This window comes from Oncorhynchus mykiss, chromosome 2 (genome assembly GCF_057628025.1).
Source record: "Oncorhynchus mykiss isolate SJ-2025 chromosome 2, ASM5762802v1, whole genome shotgun sequence".
NCBI classification, from domain to species: domain Eukaryota; kingdom Metazoa; phylum Chordata; class Actinopteri; order Salmoniformes; family Salmonidae; genus Oncorhynchus; species Oncorhynchus mykiss.
The window spans coordinates 57,502,606-57,527,198 of NC_143023.1; the positions used below are offsets into that span (position 1 = coordinate 57,502,606).

Below are 24,593 nucleotides of genomic sequence, written 5' to 3' on the forward strand. Positions count from 1 at the left end.
CTAAAATGTATTAAATAAACAAAATGCATAATTAACCTACACACAATACCCCATAATGACAAGTGAAAGCAGGTTTGTAGAAACTTTTGCTAATTTATAAAACATAAAAAACAGAAATACCTTATTTACATAAGTATTCAGACCCTTTGCTATGAGACTCGAAATTGAGCTCAGGTGCATCCTGTTTCCATTAATCACCCTTGAGATGTTTCTACAACTTGATTTGAGTCCAACTGTGGTAAATTCAATTGATTGAACATAATTTGAAAAAAGCACACACCGGTCTATATATAGTCCCACAGTTGACAGTGCATGTTAGAACAAAAACCAAGCCATGAGGTCAAAGGAATTGCCGTAGAGTTCCAATACAGGATTGTGTCGAGGCACAGATCTGGGGAAGTGTACCAAAACATGTCTGAAGCATTGAAGGTCCTCAAGAACACAGTGTCCCCCATCATTCTTAAATGGAAGAAGACTCTTCCTAGAGCTGGCCCGCCCAGCCAAACTGAGCAATCGGGGGAGAAAGGCCTTGGTCAAGGAGGTGACCAAGAACCTGATGGTCACTCTGACAGAGCTCTAGAGTTCCTCTGTGGAGATGGGAGAACCTTCCAGAAGGACAACCATCTCTGCAGCGCTCCACTAATCAGGCTTTTATGGTAGAGTGGGCAGACGGAAGCCACTCCTCAGTAAAAGGCACATGACAGCCTGTTTAAAGTTGGTCAAAAGGCACCTAAAGGACTCTCAGACCATGAGAAACAAGATTATCTGGTCTGATGAAACCAATATTGAACTCTTTGGTCTGAATGCCAAGCGTCATGTCTCGATGAAAACTGCCCCATTTCTATGGTGAGGCATGGTGGTGGCAACATGCAGGAGTGGCTTCGGGACAAGTCTCTGAATGTCCTTGAGTGGCCCAGCCAGAGCCCGGACTTGAACCCGATTGAACATCTCTGGAGAGAACTGAAAATAGCTGTGCAGCAACACTCCCCATCCAATCTGAGAGCTTGAAAGGATCTGCAGAAACTCCCCAAATACAGGTATGCCAAGCTTGTAGCGTAATACCCAAAAAGACTCGAGGCTGAAATTGCTGCCAAAGGTGCTTCAACAAAGTAGTGAGTAAAGGGTCTGAATACTTATGTAAATGCGATATTTCAGTTTTTTATTTTTAAAATTTTTATTTTTTAAATTAGCAAACATTTCTAAATCCTGTTTTTGCTTTGTCATTATGGGGTATTGTGAGTAGCTGTCTGTATACAGTATGCATAGTACTGGTGAAAGAACACTGCCCTGGGGGGTTCCAACTGAAGTAGTGCACACCTCAAGAGAGTGTGTTGCCAACTCGTACCTGCTGAGACCTATCAGTTAGGAAGTTGGTGATCCATGTGATAAGCATAGCATCAAGTCTAAAGTCTCCTCTCAGTCTGTTCGCGAGGACCAACGGATTGATTGTGTTAAATGCCGAGGAGAAATCTGCGAACATGATACGAGCGAGAGGATGGCATCATCTGTCCCTCTCTCTGACCGGTATGCAAATTGGAGGCGGTCAAGCAGGTGTCTGGTGGTGTTGATTATGTATGCCTTGATGATCTTTTCAAGAGATTTAATCAAGAGAGAGGTAAGAGCTTCAGGTCTGTAATCATTTGATGCAGATGGATGAGAGGTTTTTGGGACAGGTACAACAAACAGATTTTTTTCACAGAGATAGAATTTCCAAGGTATCCAGGGATCGCTGAAAGACAGAGCAGGAGACACTGCTCAGCTGAGTGGAACAGCGTTTCAAGACACGACCACTTATGTTATCAAGCCCCGGGCTCTTTCATGCTCCAGTGCTTTTGAACACTCGTTGTGCGACTTCCTCATTGATGACAAGTGCGCTCTCGGTTGGCATGACATCCTCCTCCAGACAGTCCAGGGGAGCGGGGGCACCCCTGTTTCAAAACGGGCAAATAACCAATTTACTTCATTGGCTGTCTCGTCCAGGCAGGGATCAATACATTGCCTCCCTTTGAAGGGGGCGTTTGCCATATTCTTAATGCCCAACCAGGCAGACCGAGAGTCTCGCTGTGTCTGTTGCACCTTATCCTTGTACCGGCATCTCGCCTTTTTTATCTCTTTGTTCACCTCTCTCTGTACCTCTTTTCTTTAGAGTGGATTCCCGGAGACAAACACTTGTTTCTTCTTGCTAAGCACCATTTTCAATTCTTTGGTCACCCATGGTTTGTTGTTAGGAAATATCTTACATGTTTTTTTTGGGATCACTAAATCAACACAGAATTCAATATAGCCAGATATTACGTTAGTCAACTTGTTCAGGTCAGCTGATGATTCTTCAAATTCACTCCAGTAGTACAATCCAAGCATCCCTGCAATTGACTCGCCGATTGGACATTGGACATTAAGCGAGCAGTGTCAAGAAACAGTGCAGCTTGGCAGGGTTGTGTTCTCGGATGACGCATGGCTCTCGAACTTTCGCCTCTACCGAATCTGTAGGGGAGTTGCAGCCATGAGACAAGACTGTAACTACCTACTGGATACCATGCAAAAGTTACATTTTGAGAAGCATAATATTAATTAATTCATCATATTGATGTACATGCACAATCAATGTACATGCACAAAGATACGCTTCTCAAAATCAACCTGCAATAGAGCATGTTGGGAAATATAATAATGTGGTGGGGTTGGGGTGTGGTTTTGGTTCTAAGTGATGTGTATGAGTTTGAGGCCACTGCATTAGGTTAAAGACTAGGCCATCAAATTAAGGCCTTATGAAGGGCCTTATGAAACAGGTAGGGTATTGTGTTAAAAGTCCCAAACAGTCAAATCAACTTTTTCATGAAATTGGATGATATTTGGAAGAAACCAGGACTACCAAAGTGTGAAAAATGGCTGTTGCTTCTACATTGATGGAGATTGAGCGTATTTGAGTAGTCTAAACTAGCTAGCTGCATTTGCTGGCTAAGTAAGTGAAAGTGAAAAGGGGGTGAGAACCACGAGCCTCCTAGGTTTTGTATAGAAGTCAATGTACCCAGAGGAGGACGGAAACTAGCTGTCCTGCTGAACGTTGAATTTGTCACCCAGTGTCTGTTGGAAAGCAGACTGAACCCGGTTTTTCTCTAGGATTTTGCCTATGCTTATGCTTAGCTCGATTCTGTTTGTAACTCTTTTAAAGTCACCATTGGCGTCATAGTGAAATCCCTGAGTGGTTTCCTTCCTCTCCGGCCACTGAGTTAGGAAGGACACCTTTATATTTGTAGTTACTGGGTGTTATTAATAACTTCACCATACTCAAAGGGGTATTCAATGTCTGTTATTTTCACCCATCTACCAGTTGGTTCCCTTCTTCGCAAGACATTGGAAAACCTCCCTGGTCTTTGTGGTTGAATCTGTGTTTGAAATTCACTGCTCGACTGAGGGACCTTACAGATAATTGTAGGTGTGGGGTACAGAGATGAGGTAGTCATTCAAAAATCATGTTAAACACTATTATTGCACATAGAATGAGTCCTGCAAGTTTCTAATGTATGTGACTTGTTAAGCACACAAAGATGGCAAGCGACATTCGCTGCAACATTGCAAATAGGCAGTTCATGTGTCTAGTTAATCTAGATTTTTTTTCTCCGGCTTCGAAACACGGATAGCTGTCTTCCGATATCAGATCATATTACCTGTTGGCAACCAGCTTCTTTGGCCATATTTCTCATTTGCAGAACTTTCAATTCCCCGTAACTATCATAATCTATCATCCCAATGCTTTTCAACAACTTTGGGCAACTTTCTAGTGAACACATTGGCTTGCTTTAAATGTACACTGCTCTGGTCAACAGAAGAGTTCTGAGATGGGTTGCTGAATAGTACTTTGTGACGTCTGATGTATGAAGGTCTTTATAAATACATTTGATTGATTCATTAAGTGAGTTGACATTTTTCAATGCTACGAATCCTGACTAATACAATACGACCCAATGAAATAAGCCACAGTGGTTATCCTGCCCAAAGGTCCTTCATCTCCATTCTGTAGAAACGCGGTGCATGCAATTTGGTTTCAAAGCACTTTTATTTAGTGGAAACTGTGCAGACTGGCAGTGCATCTCAATTGGGCACATTCACAGCTTCTTATCGCCTGTTTAAAACACATCCATAATACTTAATGGACCATTTAAAGTGCCATTGTCATAACCACAGTTAATGAACTGCCTATTTGCAATGTTGCAGTGAATGTCGCTTGCCATCTTTTGAACTAAATCGTTATGTTTCTGGGTATACATGGGTGCAATTTCTTGGACAGAGCTTCAATTAAATCAGGACTAGGCCTAATTGTAATAAATTCAGAATAAATAAAATAATTCTGAGACATTGACTACAGAGTACTAATTTCTGGGCTATGTAGTCCTTGACTAATTGGATTAAGGGCTCTATTCAATCAGACAAGCTTTAGCCAACATCCGCATAGTGGTTGTTTTGGCAGTGTCGGAGGTGGGACTGCGTTACAGCTGTCAAATCCACAAGCGGCTCCGGGCATTATACCTAAAGCTGACATTGCCATTGGCTGCACGGAATCACATTAAGATACATCCCATGCAGCTTTGTTTAGAAGTTCAAACACTGGAATGTGAGATGTCATCTACTACATCTCGATTAGGCTGATAAAATTGTTCTATTTGAGCATCATTATTTCTATATCGCCTACACTTTCTCGCAGGGGTTCATGCACCCCAAACATCTGAGGGGGCACAAAGTACATGAAGATGGCTGGGGGTGTTCCAGAGGGGTACTAGGCCTCCCGTTTTGTATCATTTTGCATTTTTCAAACACCTGAAACAACTTTTTTCCTGCAATCTAGAGCCATAGTCATTATGCTGAATTCTATGCCAGAAATATGTCAATTTGTCTGCATATCTAAGCATACTTCATGGGCTGTCTGTATCTGTTTGACTTGTGATTATTATTATTTTTTCAACCATCAGCATCGCTGCTAAAAAAAACTGGGTAAAAGATTGAAAGGAATGTATCTTATTCAGTACATTTAGTTATTGCTTGCTTTTCTAAAGTCTACCAACCTTGCCAGCAGGAATGCCAACTAAAATAAAAGCCACTTTAATAAAAAAATAAATATATAATCACTTTTAAACAGGATAAATCTTAGGGGGCATGTGCCCCTGTGCCCCCGATGGAGCACTGGGCACGTGAGTGGGACGGGTGTGGCTTCGTGACAATGATCAAGAGCAGCTTCTCACTGATTTGATAGCTCCAATGCAGTTACACCTCCGACACCGCCAAAAGATCAGGGTCATGTTCAGTTGCCAAACATTCTCGAAATTTGCACAAAGAAATGCCATGAATAGAGCTGACATGATTCCTTATTTTACGTCAGAGTTGCATGTTTGTTCTACATAGCCTATTTCTATCTGAACGTTCCAAAACTTTGCTTTGTGCTGAACGAGCGGCAGCTACGCGGGTGTCAGCTATCGCCGGTTAACGCTTGATCTGATAGAATATTTAGTCATCTGACATCTGATTGGCCACCCCGGATGCCACCCCAACATTTCATTCGCTACTGGCAGTTTGATCCTGATTGACATCTCATTTTCACCTCTTGTTGAAAGAAGCATTTATTTTGACGTTTTCAAATCGACGTCGAGGAGGAGAGAATATTAATGTTGGTTGAGAGATACAAAATAATGAGAAGAAGAACAAGAACATATAGAAGAACAAGAACAAGAACATACAGAAGAACAAGAACAAGAACATACAGAAGAAGAAGAAAAAATATTTCCACAGCTCCACGAGCTCTTTTCGCGATTGGCGAAAGCATCATATTTGAAGGAAGTTTTAAGGTTTAGCATTGGGTTTAGGTTTTCTGAACAACTTTTTCAAGAGTTGAGTCGCTGTGTAAATTAATGTTAGACCTTTGGCTCCATTAATTAACAGACAGTTAATCAGATAAGAGAGATCGTTTCCCAATTTAGCCTAACATTATGTTTACGTCTGTGCTAGTAACGTTAATACACGCATGTACAGTGCATGGTTGTAAGTTAGAGTATATGAATGTTTAGCTAATGTGGGGTAACTAGTAGGCTACAGCTGTCAGTGTTCAGCAAGTTAACATCCAGCAATTTGAAATTCATTAACTCCGATAGACTTTCGTACTTGAACTCAAAACGAACAATTGTTATCATCAATCTGTTAACGCTACTCAAAAGATTACCACAATTTGCAGATAGCCTGTTTGCTATCGTAAAGGTGTAAGGAATTATAGCTAGCTAAGTTACTTACTGCAGAGTAGGGCTAGCCATGATCTAACTAGTAACTTTGGCTGGTAGTTGATTTTAAGGTATAGTTATGATAATGGAGATTTGTAATTAAGATTGAGATTGGACTAACATTTGGGTAATTGGATGCTTCGATGTAACCATAGACTGTCTTGTTTTTGCATAGGGTCAATTAAACACGAAAAGAAAGGGAGAGATATCAGACTTATTTTTAAAGAAGCACAAACAGGCAGATCAGGTGCAAACAGACCCCAGGCCTTGCATCACCACTGGACCCCAGAGCAGCTCCCTACCTGAGGCTAGTCAGAGTCAGTGTGGTCAGACTTTACAAGGACCCAGTCTACCACCACCAGGTCAGAGCATCTACCAGGCAGTCAGTCACATGCCCAGTTCAGAATGTAAGTTTAGCTTCAGCTTGTAATAGATGATTTTGTCAAATTAAGACTCACTTTAAAAAGTTGGTTGTTGATTCATGTGTGTTCTTGTTTTGATGGCTGTGGAATTTTTACTTTGTTTATACACTAATGGTTCTTGTGTGATTTTAAAGTAGTAGATGTATCAGGGGATGACACTGAGACCTCTGCCAGGAGGTGTCATCGAGCCCCTCCCAACTGCACCAAGCACCAGATATGCTGTTCCAGAAGGACCCAATGGTAGGCCAGGCCTATACTTTACTACACATTTTACTTAGCAGCTGTTAGTATCTAATATTGTGGAACCCCTAATTATACATTTCCATAGAGATATGACACATTATTTAACGTGCATTTCAGACATTTCAAGATCCAGAGAAGGAGGGTCCCGTACAGCCGTGTTTGAAAACACTTCCCAGAACTCAGCATGGTACTAGGAAAAGGGCTTTCAGCAGCTCCTGGTATAAGGACGATTCATGGCTTTACCATTCTGTAACTCAAGATTCGACTTATTGTTTCGCCTGTAGGCATTTTCCCCTGCCCAATTCACCTGAATCTGCCTTCACATCACAGTCAGGTTTCTCTGCCCAATTCACCTGAATCTGCCTTCACATCACAGTCAGGTTTCTCTGCCCAATTCACCTGAATCTGCCTTCACATCACAGTCAGGTTTCTCTGCCCAATTCACCTGAATCTGCCTTCACATCACAGTCAGGGTTTTTGTAACTGGAAAAAGACGCTGTTGAAAGATTCTGGGTTTAAGCTCCATTCGGAGCAGAGCATCATATCAATGCTATGTATGCTTGGAATCAGCATGTAAGGGCTATTGACAGCAACTCATCAATGTTAGATGTCATAAATGAGGTCCGGAAAAAGAAAGTGGAGGAAAACTGTACTTACATTAAAACAATTGCAGATGTGCTCCTATTAACTGCCACTCGAAATATAGCGCAGAGAGGTCACCGAGAGTCTAATGACTCTCACAACAAGGGTACATTTTTGACAATCTTAGAAGAAATAGCAAATCATGACCCTCTCGTAGAGAAAAGGAGGAATGCATGTGGCAATGCTAAGTACACAAGCCACCAAATCCAGAAGGAAGTTCTGAAAAACATGGTCTGGACTACAGAAATAATCTTGTGGGGCAAGGCTACGACGGTGAATACGCCAACAGTGCAAGATTTGCATTTGACGTGCACTGTATTGCACATTGTTTAAATTTGGTTCTTGTTGATGCTGTAAAATCAGAACCCGAGGCAGTTAGCTTTGATTGCTCTCCTGCAGAAGCTTCATAACTTTGTATCTGGCTCGTACGTTCATCTCAAGTGGCTTGCAGTTCAGAAAGAGCTGTATCCACAGCAGCAGCCCAGGGAATGACAGAGACTTACGTAAGGAGGGCATGCAGATACATGGCATGCTGTGATCTGAGGGACAGGCTTCCAGCAGTTCTGAGAGTGCTACAGAAAATCACACTTGAAAATAGTGGTGATAGATCAGTGGAGTCAAGGGGCCTTCTTTCTCAGATAGATTTTCACTTCATAGGGCTTTTGGTTACCTTTTGTAATGTGCTTGGGGATGCCAAATGTCTTTCTGACTTGCTCCAATCAAGCTCTCTTGATCTAGCAAGGGCTGTGGATCTAGTAGGTGCCCTTACAGACACACCACAGGACTACAGAAGTGAGGGTTACTATGGAGAACTATGGAAAGAGGTTGAAGAGATTGCAGAGCATTGCAAAATAAGTGTACAAACAGTGTGTAAAAGACAGCCTAAAACAAGCTTAAGATTTCACGACTCATTGAGGATAGAAAAATAGTGACCAAAGTGATGGTGAGAGCTTCCAAAGAGCTGTCTTTTATCAGGTTCTTGACAGTCTAACAGCTGAGCTGCAGAAGCGTTTTTCAAAGAAGAATTGCGAGATAATGCAAGGGGTCCTGTCTCTCAACAAAAAGTGTACAACATTCTTGAACGAAGAGCCTCTGTTTGCCGTTGCTCAGACCTTTAAGGCAGATTTAGAGGACCTCAAACATGAGGTTCATCAAACCAAGCAACTTCTTGATAGGAGAGAGGGAAGTGGAAGGAACAGACCGTATACTCTCCTTGACGTTGTTGTGTTTCCAGACCCTTTATAAAGAGGTCTTCCATGAGCTATTTCGACTTTGTAAGGTTTCTGTTGTTACACCAGTCAGCAGTGCTTCTTGCGAGAGAAGCTTCTCAGCTTTAAAACTGATTTAAAACCCACCTTAGGACAACAATGGTTGATGACAAGTTAAGTCACCTCGGAATTCTCAGTGTTGAGTCAAGGCTGGCACACTCCCTCAACATGATTGAGTTTGTGAAACATTTTGCCAGTTCTCACCAGAACCGCATAATTATGCTGTTTTAAATTGACCTAGGATAATTTGGCACTTAGGCACTCCCTCTGGTCATGATTAAAAACCTGCACTGTGTACTAACTGGTACACTGACATTCTAAAAATATAAATCCAAAACGTGTCATGTCACACAGATTTAATTTGGTCTTGATTAGGCCAATTCCAAAACATAATATATATGAGCGTAAATATAATTATGTTAGTTTGTAATATTGATGGGCACCAAAAAATATACTTTGGATGCCCAACACCAGATTATATATTCAAGAATAGAGAGTGACCCGTGTGTGTGTGTGTGTGTGTGTGTGTGTGTGTGTGTGTGTGTGTGTGTGTGTGTGTGTGTGTGTGTGTGTGTGTGTGTGTGTGTGTGTGTGTGTGTGTGTGTGTGTGTGTGTGTGTGTGTGTGTGTGTGTGTGTGTGTGTGTGTGTGTGTGAGTGAGAGCTGCAGTTCCAAGGTAGACACTGACTATTCATAGTATGTTAAAGAATTCTAGTGAACCCTTTTGGACCACCCTATCTGTCACATTGAAGAACTCCGGGTTAAGTGAATTATCACTTCTACCTCTAATCAGCAATCATAGGATTAATTCATGCTCCTCAGATGCCAGGTTAGGGTTACACACAAATGTTCTGTCATGGTCTATGGACCCCATGAAGTAGCCTTGACCACCCCCTGGCCACCCCATGTAGAGAACTCTAGTTGCGCCACTGTATACAGTGCCTTCGGAAAGTATTCAGACCTCTTGACTTTTTCCACATTTTGTTACGTTACAACCTTATTCTAAAATTGATTACATCGTTTTTCGCCCCTCATCAATCTACACAAAATACCCCATCAAGACAAAGCAAAAACAGGTTCTTATAAATGTTTGATAATTTATAAAAATGTATCAAATTAAAACTGAAATATCACATTTACATAAGTATTCAGACACTTTACTCAGTACTTTGTTGAAGCACCTTTGGCAGTGATCACAGCCTAGAGTCTTGGGTATGATGCTGCAAGCTTGGCACAACTGTATTTGGGGAGTTTCTCCCATTCTTCTCTGCTGATCCTCTCAAGCTCTGTCAGGATGGATGAGGAGCGTTGCTGCACAGCTATATTCAATTCTCTCCAGAGATGTTCGATCGGGTTCAAGCAGGTTTTCATCAAGGATCTCTCTGTACTTTGCTCCGTTCATCTTTGCATCCATCCTGACTAGTCTCCCAGTCCCTGCCGCTGAAAAACATCCCCACAGCATGATGCAGCCTCCGCCATGCTTCACCGTAGGGATGGTGCCAGGTTTCCTCCAGACGTGACGCTTGGCATTCAGGCCAAAGAGTTCAATCTTGGTTTCATCACATCATAGAATCCTGAGAGTGTTTAGGTGCCTTTTGGCAAACTCCACGTGGGCTGTCATGTGCCTTTTACTGAGGAGTGGCTTCCGTCTGGCCACTCTACCATAAAGGCCTGATTGGTGGAGTGCTGCATAGATGGTTTTCCTTCTGGAAGGTTCTCCCATCTCCACAGATTAACTTTGGAGCACTGTCAGAGTGATCATCGGGTTCTTGGTCGGGAGGGAGTCAGGGAGTCTGGAAGGGCATCAAGGAATCTTTGGGTCGTCCAACAATTTATAGCGCGGCTTTTGATCATCTTTGTTTGGAATCTAAGCAAATCATTCATTTTGCGATTGCAAATGTAATAAAATGGTGGTCCCATGGTCCAGGATTATAAGGAGAAACATTAACTGTAGATCGACAATATCTATTCCACGGGACAAAACTACACTGAACAAAAATATAAACTCAACATGTAAAGTGTTCGTTTCATGAGCTGAAATAAAAAATCTGAAAAAAATATTCCATATGCACAAAAATGGAGATGCAAAACTTGATACGGCTAGCACCGCAGCGTTGTGCAATGTGACATGCACTGCAGAACAAAGAGGAGGAATGTTAGTTTGGTCAAGTAGGGTGGCAGTGGTGATTAAGGAGAGTGAGGACAAGTGTGGAGTCTGATCAGCAATGAGTTACAGCTGATGCTTGGGCAAAAAAAAAACACTGGTTTGTATACCCTAGCCGGCAAGGTGAAAAGGCACTTAACCCTAATTTCCTACAGGGATTTAACAAGTAACATCAATAAGGGGTCATAGCTTTCACCTGGATTCACCTGGTCAGTCTATGTCACGGAAAGAGCAGGTGTCCATAATGTTTTGTGCACTCAGTGTATAGCTGTGCTACATTACATGGGCGCCTCACGAGCCTGACAATGGCTTATCCCGCTGTCTGCTGGAGAATGGGATGAGAGAACCTTTCACATACACAAGCCCCTCCCACATTGACTGTCACTCAGGTATAAGTCCCTCCCATCCCCCCTATAAAGCCTCTCATTTGGCTGTGTACACTCAGACTAATAGGTAACTCTATAGCCTTGAAAAAGACACCTAGCCAACTGGATAGATTGAATGTATGCAACTGGGAGCCATTGGGATACATACTACTCTTTTTCCTCACAACCTCCCGGTGAAGTAAAATTGTTTTGAGACTGAGGTAAGTCACCTCTGTCATTTGAACTTCTGAATGTATCTTTTGTTTCTGACTTGTATTAGGTAAAACATATATTTTTTGTTGTTGCTGATGTCACGGCAGGAATGTATAGACAGGGGTGCTGTCTTTGTTGTCCAAGATAAGCAGTTTTGTGTGTGTGTGTGTGTGTGTGTGTGTACAGAGGTGCAGCTTTCTTAATATATTGTTCTTACTGAAGGAAATAACCCAGTCTCATCCATTTAGAATGTATGGCATTCCTGAACACAGAGGAATTCTAGCTAATACAGTTTTTGTCCAGCTATTACATTAGGCAAAATGTAACCCTGCAATAAAGGAATGACCAGGGGCTGGAGGGAACCTGCCTTTTGGACCCTCTTATGTAAGCATGGTATAATCCAGGTATACTTTTGGAGCCAGGAGATTGTCTCAACTACTTGTGGGGAAAGGTGAGAATTGTACTGTTCTGGAAATCATGCTAATTCATTCCATTGTTATTCACAGGTTCTAGCCAATATGAAAGTGGCTCTTCAAACCACCATCTGCTTGTGTGTTCTAGCCACAATTTTACCTCTGGTGAAAGGCACCAAAGTTGGCCTCAACTCCAATTTGAAAAAGAGGTAAGCTGATTGACGAAAGACAAACAGTGGCCACCATCTAATTCAATAGAGTGTACAGGATTATTGGATAGGGTGTGTGCTCTGTCTTTGATATGTCTCGGGAGAACTGGGTTAGTTCTGCATTAACCATGCCTTCTCGTTTGGTAGATTTAGAGGCTGGCTACCGAGTCGCTTGAGAGCAGCTCTCCACAGCAGCTCTGCCTTAGACTCAGGGATCCTCAGTGGACCAGGGCAGAGAGAGGAGACAGACTCCTCTGTATTTAATTCCAGGTAATCACATTATATTTAAATAATGGTCACTGTTGCTTGTTTTGGTTTTACTGCTATAAATGTCACATTCAACTGTTTTTTTTTTTGGTCAAGCCCATTTATATTTCAGTCATCTTTAGAAATCTTCGTAAATCTCTGATTTCTTGTCTCATCTCCTTCGATCTCTTTCAGGTCCAGAAGATCCATTGTGACCTCAGTGAAAAGACCTGGCTGTTCTCTGGGAACATGCACCCTGCAAAACCTGGTCCATCGGCTGCACATCCTCAACAACAGGTTAAAGGTCAACAGAGCCCCGGAGGATAAGATCAGCTCGCAGGGTTACGGTCGCCGCCGCCGCAGGTCTCCCACAGCTCTATGCTTTGCTAACTCTCCAAGCGGGGAGATTGAGATTGGGCTGGAGCAGCGAGAGCCACTAAGGAATCCATCTACAGGCTACCCTGTTCAGACAAACTTGAGTCAGGCAGAGAAGAGGAGTGTCAATCTAGTGAACGCCAGGTGCTTTTTTTGGCTGGCTGAGATACTGCTGAGGTCCTATTCCTGACCATTCCCTTCCTGTGTGGGGGAAAGGATGGACATAGTCAATGGAGTAGGAAATGAATTTCATGCCACTGTGGATGAAAGAAAGCAGTGAAAGAGGGAAGCGATAAGAAGTGTCTGGATTTTTTTCAGTCCAACATTTCTAGTGTTAATTCAGGCCATAAATTAACACTCTTTGGTGTAAAACACCAAGTGTTGATTTTAATAGCCAGGGTTAAACCAAAACGACGCCCATTATTATCATATTTCCTAGCATGCTCTATTGCAGGTTAATTTTTTATTGTTTCAATAGCTATGTTTTTGCATGTACATTAATTATTTAATCTTATGCTTCTCAAATATAAATAACATTTTTTCTAATCCAATCTGTTACTTGGTCTTATTGCACCTGTTACTGAAATGGTTGTTCCTTGTTTCATATGTTTATCTTCCCAACCCAGCTGTCATTTTTAATTCAGGTTGCAGGTGAATAAAAATTCCAAATGCTGGATATTCTCACTAGCTGGATTCCAATTGGAATTACATGGAACCCAAACTGTCAGCGCGCGTGCGCCATCGTGCATAAATATATTTTGTCCCCCCACACCAAACGCGATCACGACATGCAGGTTAAAATATCAAAACAAACACTGAACCAATTATATTAATTTGGGGACAGGCTGAAAAGCAGTAAACATTTATGGCAAGCTAGCTAGCTTGCACTTGCTAGCTAGTTTGTACTTTTTAGCTAGCTTGCTGTTGCTAGCTAATTTGTCCTGGGATATAAACATTGAGTTATTTTACCTGAAATGCACAAGGTCCTCTACTCCGCCAATTAATCCACATAAACGGTCAACCGAATCGTTCCTAGTCATTTCTCCTCCTTCCAGGCTTTTTCTTCTCTTGACTTTATTTTGCGATTGGCAACTTTCATAAATTAGGTGCATTACCGCCACCGACTTTGTTTGTCTTTCAGTCACCCACGTGGGTATAACCAATGAGGAGATGGAACTGCAACAGAAATAGAACTGACTTCTATTTTAGCCCTTGGCAACGCAGACGCTAGTTGGCACGCGCGAGCAGTGTGGGTGCAATAATTGAATAACAGATTCCGAAATGTATTTTGCAGCGCACGCGACGCGAGCGGTGTAGTTAGTCTGTTAATGTCAACTACTGTAAAAGAGTGACCTCTCTTACCTTGGGACTTGGGCTGGGACTGGAGCCTAACAGGAAAAGAGGACCTATATAAATGCGATTGACTTACAAATTCAACATCTACTACCAATATCAGTTCAAAACTAAATCAATGGTGGTGAGAGAAGCGTTGTACCAGAAATACTGTATTTGGGACTACAGAGATCTACAATGTTTGGTTATCAAGGCCTTGGATTCTGTATTTTGTGCTCATTGATACTGTACTTGAACTTGAGTTTGTGTACATATCGAGAGAAGTGCAATTTAAATACGAGTACATAGTGCATTCGGAAAGTATTCAGACCCCTTAACTTTTTCCAAAATGTTTTAAGTTACAGCCTTATTCTAAAATTGTTTAAATTGTTTCCCCACAATCAATCTACACACAATACCCCTTAACGACAAAGCAAAAACAGGTTTTTAGAAATCTTTGCAAATGTATTAAAAATAAAAAATGGACATTTACATAATTATTCAAACCCTTTACTTTGTTGAAGCACCTTTGGCAGCAATTACAGCCTTGTCTTCTTGGGTATGACGCTACAAGGTTGGCACAGCTATTTTCAGGTCTCTCCAGAGATGTTCGATTGGATTCAAGTCTGGGCTCTGGCTGGGCCACTCAAGGACCTTCAGAGTATTGTCCCGAAGCCATTCCTGAATTGTCTTGGCTTGTGCTTAGGGTCATTGTCTCCGGTCTGAGGTCCTCAGCACTCGAAAGCAGGTTTTCATCAAGGATCTCTGTACTTTGCTCCGTTCATCTTTCCCTCAATCCTGACTAATCTCCCAGTCCCTGCCGCTGAAAAACATTCCCACAGCATGATGTTGCTGCCACCACCATGATTCACCGTATGGATGGTGCCAGGTTTCCTTCAGACATGACGCTTGGCATACAGGTTAAGAGATCAATCTTGGTTTCATCAGGCCAGATAATCTTGTTGCTCATGGTCTGAGTCCTTTAGGTGCGTTTTGGCAAACTCCAAGCGGGCTGTCATGTGCCTTTTACTAAGGAGTGGCTTCCGTCTGGCCACTCTAACTGAGTGCTGCAGAGATGGTTGTCCTTCTGGAAGGTTCTCCTATCTCCACAGAGGAACTCTGGAGCTCTGTTAGAGTGACCATCAGGTCCTTGGTCACCTCCCTGACCAATGCCCTTCTTCCCCGATTGCTCAATTTGGCTGGGCGGCCAGCTCTAGGAAGAGTCTTATTGGATCCACAGAATTGTTTTGGTACCCTTATCCACAGGTGGACTCCAGCCAGTCAAGTTGTAGAAACATCTCAAGGATGATCAATGGAAACAGAATGCACCTGAGCTCAACTTCGAGTCTCATAGCAAAGGGTCTGAATACTTATGTCAATAAGGCATTTCTGTCAGGTTTTTTTTTTAACCTGTTTTCACTTTGTCATCATGGGGTATCATGTGTCGATTGATGAGGAGGAAAAATAATTTAGTACATTTTAGAATAAGGCTATAACGTAAGAAAATGTGGAAAAGGTCAAGGGATCTGAATATTTTCGGAATGCACTGTACATTACATATCTCATATGGAATTATTTTGAGGCCTAGTTTTACCCTAGTACAGTGGCCTGACACTCCTTGTTTACAGGCTACATCAGGCCGCTAAACAACATTATTTTGGCTTGCAAAGTGATGTGCAATTTCAATCGGAATCCAGCTAGAGTTAAGCCATCCGAACCGATTTACCTGCAACCTGAATTTAGAATTACTATCAGAATTAAAAACATTGAGAAAGGAAACCACCTAACTGGAACAACCGTTTCAGTAACAGGTGTAATAAATCTAATTAACTGATTGTATTCATTTCAGAAAAATGTATGTTATTTATCTGTGTATAGCATATGATTTATCATTAAACCATGCACATGCAAAAAACGAAAATTAAATATATCCAAAAAATATAGCTACCTAAATGCTGGGAAATATGATAATGATGGGTGTGGTTTTGATGGGAACATTTTACTCCCCACAGAGTAAAACTGACAAAATCGCACTCTAACATTCAACTCTGTTTATTAACACCAACAGTGGGGTTCTTTTACACCAATGAAAAGTTCATTTGCTTCTACACCTTCTACACCTGCATTGCTTGCTGTTTGGGGTTTTAGGCTGGGTTTCTGTACAGCACTTTGAGATATCAGCTGATGTACGAAGGGCTATATAAATAAATTTGATTTTGATTTGATTTGATTAATTTAACACTTACGGTGATAATTGAACACCTGAATTAACACTAGAAATGTTACACTGAAAAATCAAGACTAGGTAACCCTGGCCAATTTTCTGTGTATGATATGAAATAGAGTATAACGGCTTTGTAACGTGTACGATTAGCAGTTGTGTAGTACTGCAGTTTAATGTGTCAATAGGTACTTGGTCATGTATCATGTTTATGTGAAGCTAAGCAACACGGTCAAACATTAAAATATCCATACACCTAAAGTTATATACATTTTTTCCCTTCGCTTCAGCGGTTTCATTCAGTGGCGTTATGAATATTTTAAGTCATGGTAAACAGACTGTGATGATCCTGCTCTTTGGAAAGTGGTGACATTTGTTTGGCTGACCAAATCTAAACATGGTTACTGAAAACGCAAGTGGAGAGAAGGGGTCAATTAGGCTGCGTTTACACAGGCAGCCCAATTCTGATATTTTTTTCACTAATTGGTATTTTGACCAATCAGATCAGCTCTAAAAAAAGATCTGATGTGAAAAGGTCTGAACCAATCACATACCAGTCAATGAACCAATTCATGGAAAAAAAATATTAGAATTGGGCTGCCTATGTAAATGCAGCCTTTTTGTTTGGCAGTTCTCAGAAGATTTGGGTTAGGAGCCAGTGGAATTGTGGTGCTACTTTGTTATGTAGCTATCTCACAGTAAAGCATGAGGGAAGGCAGCTTGCAAGGGAGATTTTGAGAAGTGTTCTACTGCCATCTATCTTCCTCTGTGACTACTTACAGTAATGTAATTGCGCTTCTTCAGCCATCCTCATGTTCCTGTGTGTTTTGTGAAAAAAACCTTGACCCCCATCAATCCACCATCCATCTTTGCTTTAAAAAAAAACAACAAGCTCTTGGAGACAAGCACAACAAGTTCTATATACAAGATGGCATGTATTTACTTAATCTGCATTGATTGATGATTAATATGGTTTAAAGGTCCCGCACAGTCATCCTGATTTCTATGTAAAATAGCCTTTTGAGTGACCAAAACATCCCCCGTAACATTTTTCCCAATACAAATTCTATGAATTTGAGAAAATGTAAATTTTCTCTCATGTCTAACTATCAGGAAGTCTGAAAAGAGGCTGAGTGGGAGGGGAGCTAATAGCTGAGTGGGCAGGGAGCTCACCTTGACTGACAGTTCTTTGAGACACCTATGTCAACAAGTGACATGGACACATTGAGGTCATCTCAAGCACATTGAAATTAGAATGCAAAATCCACATCACATCATGGTTTCACAAGTTATTTGTGTTGGTTTATGCAACTGTTTGGTTATTATAAAATAATCAATATAGACATAATGTTGTCTGTTTAACATAGCTAGCTTGCGCAAATGGAAATGTCAGCCATGTTTAATCTGGGACTTTTTCAGTAAGAATTGGACAGGATGAGGTCTGGGTACTATATAGACTGCCAGACAATATTCATAAACAATGACTATCAATGATATCAAGAACTTTTATACTTCTTCCATTTGGCATCTCTTCATGTATTGACATAACTGTATCTGAGTTTTGAGCGACTCTTCCCCCTCTTTTGTTCCACGCTGGCTGAAGACCTAGCTAACCAGTAACTCACCAGACAAAGGGGAGACCTATAAGTATCCTTGCCTTAAATGCCTTAAATTACAGAAAAATCTGTAATTCTAATTGCTGATATTCTGAAGTACATTTTTGGAACCAGTAGACTAGCTACCTAGCTATGTAAACCGGGCCCCTCTGTGAACACAGTGTGGCAGGTAGCCTCGTGGTTCGAGCGTTGAGCCAGTAACTGAAAAGTTGCTGGATGGAATCCCGGAGCTGACAAGGTCAAAATCTGTCATCTGCCCCCTGAGCAAGGCAGTTAACCCACTGTTCCCCGGGTGCTGAAGACATGGATGTAGCAGCCCCCCGCACCTCTTTGATTCAGAGGGGTTGTCTTAAATGCGGAAGACACATTTCAGTTGTACAACTGACTAGGTTTTACCCTACAACACACCTTCTGGTTACAAGATGGTACTTATTTAAATTATGTATGAGAATAAGACGTTACCATTTGTGAACTAAAATGAGAGGCTTTATGTGATGTTACATAAAGCCCCTATAATCCCGCCTCCTGAATTCAAGGTTTTAACAGGGGGAGGGGACCAGTAACTTTATGATCAAACTTTATCAATGTACCAGCAATAGTCGTTTTTCATACTTTGGTAATCCTACTTTGATCTGGTTTCATCCAAATATTATTGAATTTAAAGAAAAACATGATTTTGACTATGCAGGACTTTTACCAGTTTATTGGAATTTGGCTAAGTAGAATTTTTTTAACTTTAAATCTTATTTTGGGACATTCAAATAGAGACAGATAGAGACTGTGATTTTAGTCAGTCAACATAGCTGGGCCTTTGACACAGAACAGCGTGGTCCCCTTATGCCATTGTGTTATGAAATGACTACCAGTTTATCAGGATTTTAATATTACCCATTGACAATTCAGTGGAGGCTGCTGAGGGGAGGACGGCTCATAATAACGGACGGAATGATGCTAATTGAATGTATTTGATACCATTCTACCCATTCCGCTCCAGCCATTACCATGAGCCCATCCTCCCCAATTAAGGTGTCATGTATTGTCATGTTGTGTCTTGTTTCTGTCCTTTCTCTTCACCCTGTCTCCCCCTGCTGGTCGTTTTAGGTTACCTTTTCTCCCCCGCTTTCCCCCAGCTGTTCCTTGTCTCCTCCTAACTACCTCGTCACCCCTTTTCCCACCTGTTCCCTTTTTCCCTCTGATTAGTCCTCTATATCTCTCTCTGTTTTTGTTCCTGTCCTTGTCGGATTCTTGTTTGTGTTGTTCATGCCTGAACCAGACTATCGTCATGTTTGCTGCAACCTTGTCCTGTCCTGTCGGAACCTGCCGGTCCATCTGAGCCTACGTTTGTTTTCTTATTAAAGAAGCTCTGTTTACGTTAATTCGCTTTTGGGTCCTCATTCACGCACCTTAACAGAAGAATCCGACCAAGAATGGACCCAGCGACTTCGGATCCTCTCCACTCAGCCGTCGAGATCCAGGGAGCGATGCTAGGCAGACACGAGCAGGAATTGTCTGCTGCTCGACATGCCGTTGAGACCCTGGCCACCCAAGTCTCCAACCTCACAGAACAGGTTCACCATCTCCGCCTCGATCCACCGGCCACTTCCAGGGCTTTCGAATCTCCGGAGCCCAGAATCAATAACCCGCCGTGTTACTCTGGGGAGCCCACTGAATGCCGCTCGTTCCTCACCCAGTGTGATATTGTGTTTTCTCTCCAGCCCAACACTTACTCCAGGAGCACTGCTCGTGTCGCCTACGTCATATCTCTCCTTATTGGACGGGCTCGTGAGTGGGGCACGGCAATCTGGGAGGCAAGGGCTGAGTGTACTAACCAGTATCAGGACTTTAAGGAGGAGATGATACGGGTTTTTGATCGATCTGTTTTTGGGGAGGAGGCTTCCAGGGTTCTGTCTTCCCTATGTCAAGGTAATCGATCCATAACAGACTACTCTATTGAGTTTCGCACTCTTGCTGCCTCCAGTGGCTGGAACGAGCCGGCTTTGCTCGCTCGTTTTCTGGAGGGTCTCCGCGCAGAGGTAAAGGATGAGATTCTCTCCCGGGAGGTTCCTTCCAGCGTGGATTCCTTGATTGAACTCGCTATTCGCATTGAGCGACGGGTTGATCTTCGTCACCGAGCTCGTGGAAAGGAGCTCGCGTTCTCCGTTGCCCCCCTCTCCGCATCACTACCATCTTCCTCTGCCGGCTCGGGTGCTGAGCCTATGCAGCTGGGAGGTATCCGCATCTCGACTAAGGAGAGGGAACGGAGAATCACCAACCGCCTCTGTCTCTATTGCGGTTCTGCTGGTCATTTTGTCACTTCATGTCCAGTAAAAGCCAGAGCTCATCAGTAAGCGGAGGGCTACTGGTGAGCGCTACTACTCCTGTCTCTCCTTCAAGATCCTGCACTACCTTGTCCATCTACGCTGGACCGGTTCGTCAGCTTCCTGCAGTGCCTTAATAGACTCTGGGGCGGAGGGCTGTTTTATGGACGAGACCTGGGCTCGGGAACATGACATTCCTCTCAGACAGTTAAGGGAGTCCACGGCCTTGTTCGCCCTGGATGGTAGTCCTCTCCCCAGGATTCAGCGTGAGACGCTACCTTTAACCCTCACTGTTTCTGGTAATCATAGCGAAACCATTTCTTTTTTAATTTTTCGTTCACCTTTTACACCTGTTGTTTTGGGCCATCCCTGGCTAGTTTGTCATAATCCTTCCATTAATTGGTCTAGTAATTCTATCCTCTCCTGGAACGTCTCTTGTCATGTGAAATGTTTAATGTCTGCTATCCCTCCTGTTTCCTCTGTCTCTTCTTCACAGGAGGAGCCTGGTGATTTGACAGGGGTGCCGGAGGAATATCACGATCTGCGCACGGTGTTCAGTCGGTCCAGGGCCACCTCTCTTCCTCCACACCGGTCGTATGATTGTAGTATTGATCTCCTTCCGGGAACCACTCCCCCCCGGGGTAGACTATACTCTCTGTCGGCTCCCGAACGTAAGGCTCTCGAAGATTATTTGTCTGTAGCTCTTGCCGCCGGTACCATAGTCCCCTCCTCCTCTCCCGCCGGAGCGGGGTTTTTTTTTGTTAAGAAGAAGGACGGGTCCCTGCGCCCCTGCATAGATTATCGAGGGCTGAATGACATAACAGTGAAGAATCGTTATCCGCTTCCTCTTATGTCTTCAGCCTTCGAGATCCTGCAGGGAGCCAGGTTTTTCACTAAGTTGGACCTTCGTAACGCTTACCATCTCGTGCGCATCAGGGGGGGGGACGAGTGGAAGACGGCGTTTAACACTCCGTTAGGGCACTTTGAATACCGGGTTCTTCCTTTCGGCCTCGCTAACGCTCCAGCTGTCTTTCAGGCATTAGTCAATGATGTCCTGAGAGACATGCTGAACATCTTTGTTTTCGTTTACCTTGACGATATCCTGATTTTTTCACCGTCACTCCAGATTCATGTTCAGCACGTTCGACGTGTCCTCCAGCGCCTTTTAGAGAATTGTCTTTTTGTGAAGGCTGAGAAGTGCTCTTTTCATGCCTCCTCCGTCACATTTCTCGGTTCTGTTATTTCCGCTGAAGGCATTAAGATGGATCCCGCTAAGGTCCAAGCTGTCATTGATTGGCCCGTCCCTAGGTCACGCGTCGAGCTGCAGCGCTTTCTCGGCTTCGCGAACTTCTATCGTCGTTTCATCCGTAATTTCGGTCAGGTGGCAGCCCCTCTCACAGCCCTTACTTCTGTCAAGACGTGCTTTAAGTGGTCCGTTTCCGCCCAGGGAGCTTTTGATCTCCTCAAGAATCGTTTTACATCCGCACCTATCCTTGTTACACCTGACGTCACTAGACAGTTCGTTGTCGAGGTTGACGCGTCAGAGGTGGGCGTGGGAGCCATTCTTTCTCAGCGCTCCCTCTCTGACGACAAGGTCCACCCTTGCGCGTATTTTTCTCATCGCCTGTCGCCGTCGGAACGTAACTATGATGTGGGAAACCGCGAACTGCTCGCCATCCGCTTAGCCCTAGGCGAATGGCGACAGTGGTTGGAGGGGGCGACCGTTCCTTTTGTCGTTTGGACTGACCATAGGAACCTTGAGTACATCCGTTCTGCCAAACGACTTAATGCGCGTCAGGCGCGCTGGGCGCTGTTTTTCGCTCGTTTCGAGTTCGTGATTTCTTATCGTCCGGGCTCTAAGAACACCAAGCCTGATGCTTTATCTCGTCTCTTCAGTTCTTCAGTAGCCTCCACTGACCCCGAGGGGATTCTCCCTGAGGGGCGTGTTGTCGGGTTGACTGTCTGGGGAATTGAGAGGCAGGTAAAGCAAGCACTCACTCAAACTCCGTCGCCGCGCGCTTGTCCTAGGAACCTTCTTTTCGTTCCCGTTCCTACTCGTCTGGCCGTTCTTCAGTGGGCTCACTCTGCCAAGTTAGCCGGCCACCCTGGCGTTCGGGGTACGCTTGCTTCCATTCGCCAGCGTTTTTGGTGGCCCACCCGGGAGCATGACACGCGTCGCTTCGTGGCTGCTTGTTCGGTCTGCGCGCAGACTAAGTCCGGTAACTCCCCTCCTGCCGGCCGTCTCAGGCCGCTTCCCATTCCCTCTCGACCGTGGTCTCACATCGCCTTAGATTTTGTCACCGGACTGCCTTCGTCAGCGGGGAAGACTGTTATTCTGACGGTTGTCGACAGGTTCTCTAAGGCGGCTCATTTTATTCCCCTTGCTAAGCTTCCTTCTGCTAAAGAGACGGCACAAATCATCATCGAGAATGTTTTCAGAATTCATGGCCTTCCGTCAGACGTCGTTTCGGACAGAGGTCCGCAATTCACGTCTCAATTTTGGAGGGAGTTTTGCCGTTTGATTGGGGCTTCCGTCAGTCTCTCTTCCGGCTTTCACCCCCAGTCTAACGGTCAAGCAGAACGGGCCAATCAGACTATTGGTCGCATCTTACGCAGTCTTTCTTTTCGCAACCCTGCGTCTTGGTCAGAACAGCTCCCCTGGGCAGAATACGCCCACAACTCCCTTCCTTCGTCTGCGACCGGGCTATCTCCTTTTCAGAGTAGCCTCGGGTACCAGCCTCCGCTGTTCTCATCTCAGTTCGCCGAGTCCAGCGTCCCCTCCGCTCAGGCTTTTGTCCAACGTTGCGAGCGCACCTGGAGGAGGGTCAGGTCTGCACTTTGCCGTTATAGGGCGCAGACTGTGAGGGCTGCTAATAAGCGTAGAACTAAGAGTCCTAGATATTGTCGCGGTCAGAGAGTTTGGCTCTCCACTCAGAACCTTCCCCTTAAGACGGCTTCTCGCAAGTTGACTCCGCGGTTCATTGGTCCGTTCCGTATTTCTCAGGTCATTAATCCTGTCGCAGTTCGACTTCTTCTTCCGCGATACCTTCGTCGCGTCCACCCGGTCTTCCATGTCTCCTGTATCAAGCCCGTTCTTCGCGCCCCCGCTCGTCTTCCCCCCCCCCCCCCCATCCTTGTCGAGGGCGCACCCATCTACAGGGTCCGTAGGATTTTGGACATGCGTCCTCGGGGCCGTGGTCATCAGTACCTAGTAGATTGGGAGGGGTACGGTCCTGAGGAGAGGAGTTGGGTTCCCTCTCGGGACGTGCTGGACCGTGCGCTGATCGAGGATTTCCTCCGTTGCCGCCAGGTTTCCTCCTCGAGTGCGCCAGGAGGCGCTCGGTGAGTGGGGGGGTACTGTCATGTATTGTCATGTTGTGTCTTGTTTCTGTCCTTTCTCTTCACCCTGTCTCCCCCTGCTGGTCGTTTTAGGTTACCTTTTCTCCCCCGCTTTCCCCCAGCTGTTCCTTGTCTCCTCCTAACTACCTCGTCACCCCTTTTCCCACCTGTTCCCTTTTTCCCTCTGATTAGTCCTCTATATCTCTCTCTGTTTTTGTTCCTGTCCTTGTCGGATTCTTGTTTGTGTTGTTCATGCCTGAACTAGACTATCGTCATGTTTGCTGCAACCTTGTCCTGTCCTGTCGGAACCTGCCGGTCCATCTGAGCCTACGTTTGTTTTCTTATTAAAGAAGCTCTGTTTACGTTAATTCGCTTTTGGGTCCTCATTCACGCACCTTAACATAAGGTGCCACCAACCTCCTGTGATTGACATACTCCCTTCTATTTATTTTTAACAGATCTGGGTTGAAATGTGTTCAATACAAATGTTCTAATACTTTAAGCGATTGCCTAACTAAGCCTGCCTGGAGTCCCAGATGGGAAGACTATTCTATTGGTTCCATTGCACCAGGCTAGCTCAAACTATCCCAGCTAAATTATTTGAAATGATTTCAAATAGTATTTTGAACCCAGGTCTGATTCTTTCAAACCAAGTTAGCACATTAGTTGAGAAGGATGTAATTACAGACTGCAATTAGGGGCATTTTCTGATATCGGCATTTCTTAATACAAAGTTACACTCATTGATGCTGGCCATTGGTCCGTGGTCATTGCTTTCGCATCGGGGACAACTGTATCGTTGTAGCTAAGCCTAACCCTTTTCCTAACCTTAACCTCATTCTCATAACCCGCCATCCTAATTCACCTAACCTGCAACGTTAATTATCCTAACCTGCGATGTACAAAAATCATCAGTGTTGAGAAACCATCACCCTCAAAACACCG

General features: G+C 43.9%; 1 protein-coding gene across 1 annotated transcript; it reads left to right on the forward strand.

Moving 5' to 3' along the window:
• The first annotated feature begins 11,444 nt into the window (after positions 1–11,444).
• LOC110492386 (pro-adrenomedullin-like) lies at positions 11,445–13,365 on the forward strand. Its single transcript, XM_021566659.3, has 4 exons — positions 11,445–11,587; positions 12,086–12,201; positions 12,349–12,471; positions 12,643–13,365. Exons 2-4 carry the CDS (start codon positions 12,098–12,100, stop codon positions 13,010–13,012), a joined length of 597 nt encoding a protein of 198 aa, XP_021422334.3. The 5' UTR covers positions 11,445–11,587; positions 12,086–12,097; the 3' UTR covers positions 13,013–13,365.
• The last annotated feature ends 11,228 nt before the right edge of the window (positions 13,366–24,593 follow it).

What these genes read in the sequence shown, in the direction of transcription:
- LOC110492386 (XM_021566659.3), top strand. Translation starts at nt 12,098, where the DNA reads ATGAAAGTGGCTCTTCAAACCACCATCTGCTTGTGTGTTCTAGCCACA. An exon ending in AACTCCAATTTGAAAAAGAG is followed by an intron (nt 12,202 to 12,348) that starts GTAAGCTGATTG and finishes CTCGTTTGGTAG; the next exon opens with ATTTAGAGGCTGGCTACCGA. An exon ending in TCCTCTGTATTTAATTCCAG is followed by an intron (nt 12,472 to 12,642) that starts GTAATCACATTA and finishes GATCTCTTTCAG; the next exon opens with GTCCAGAAGATCCATTGTGA.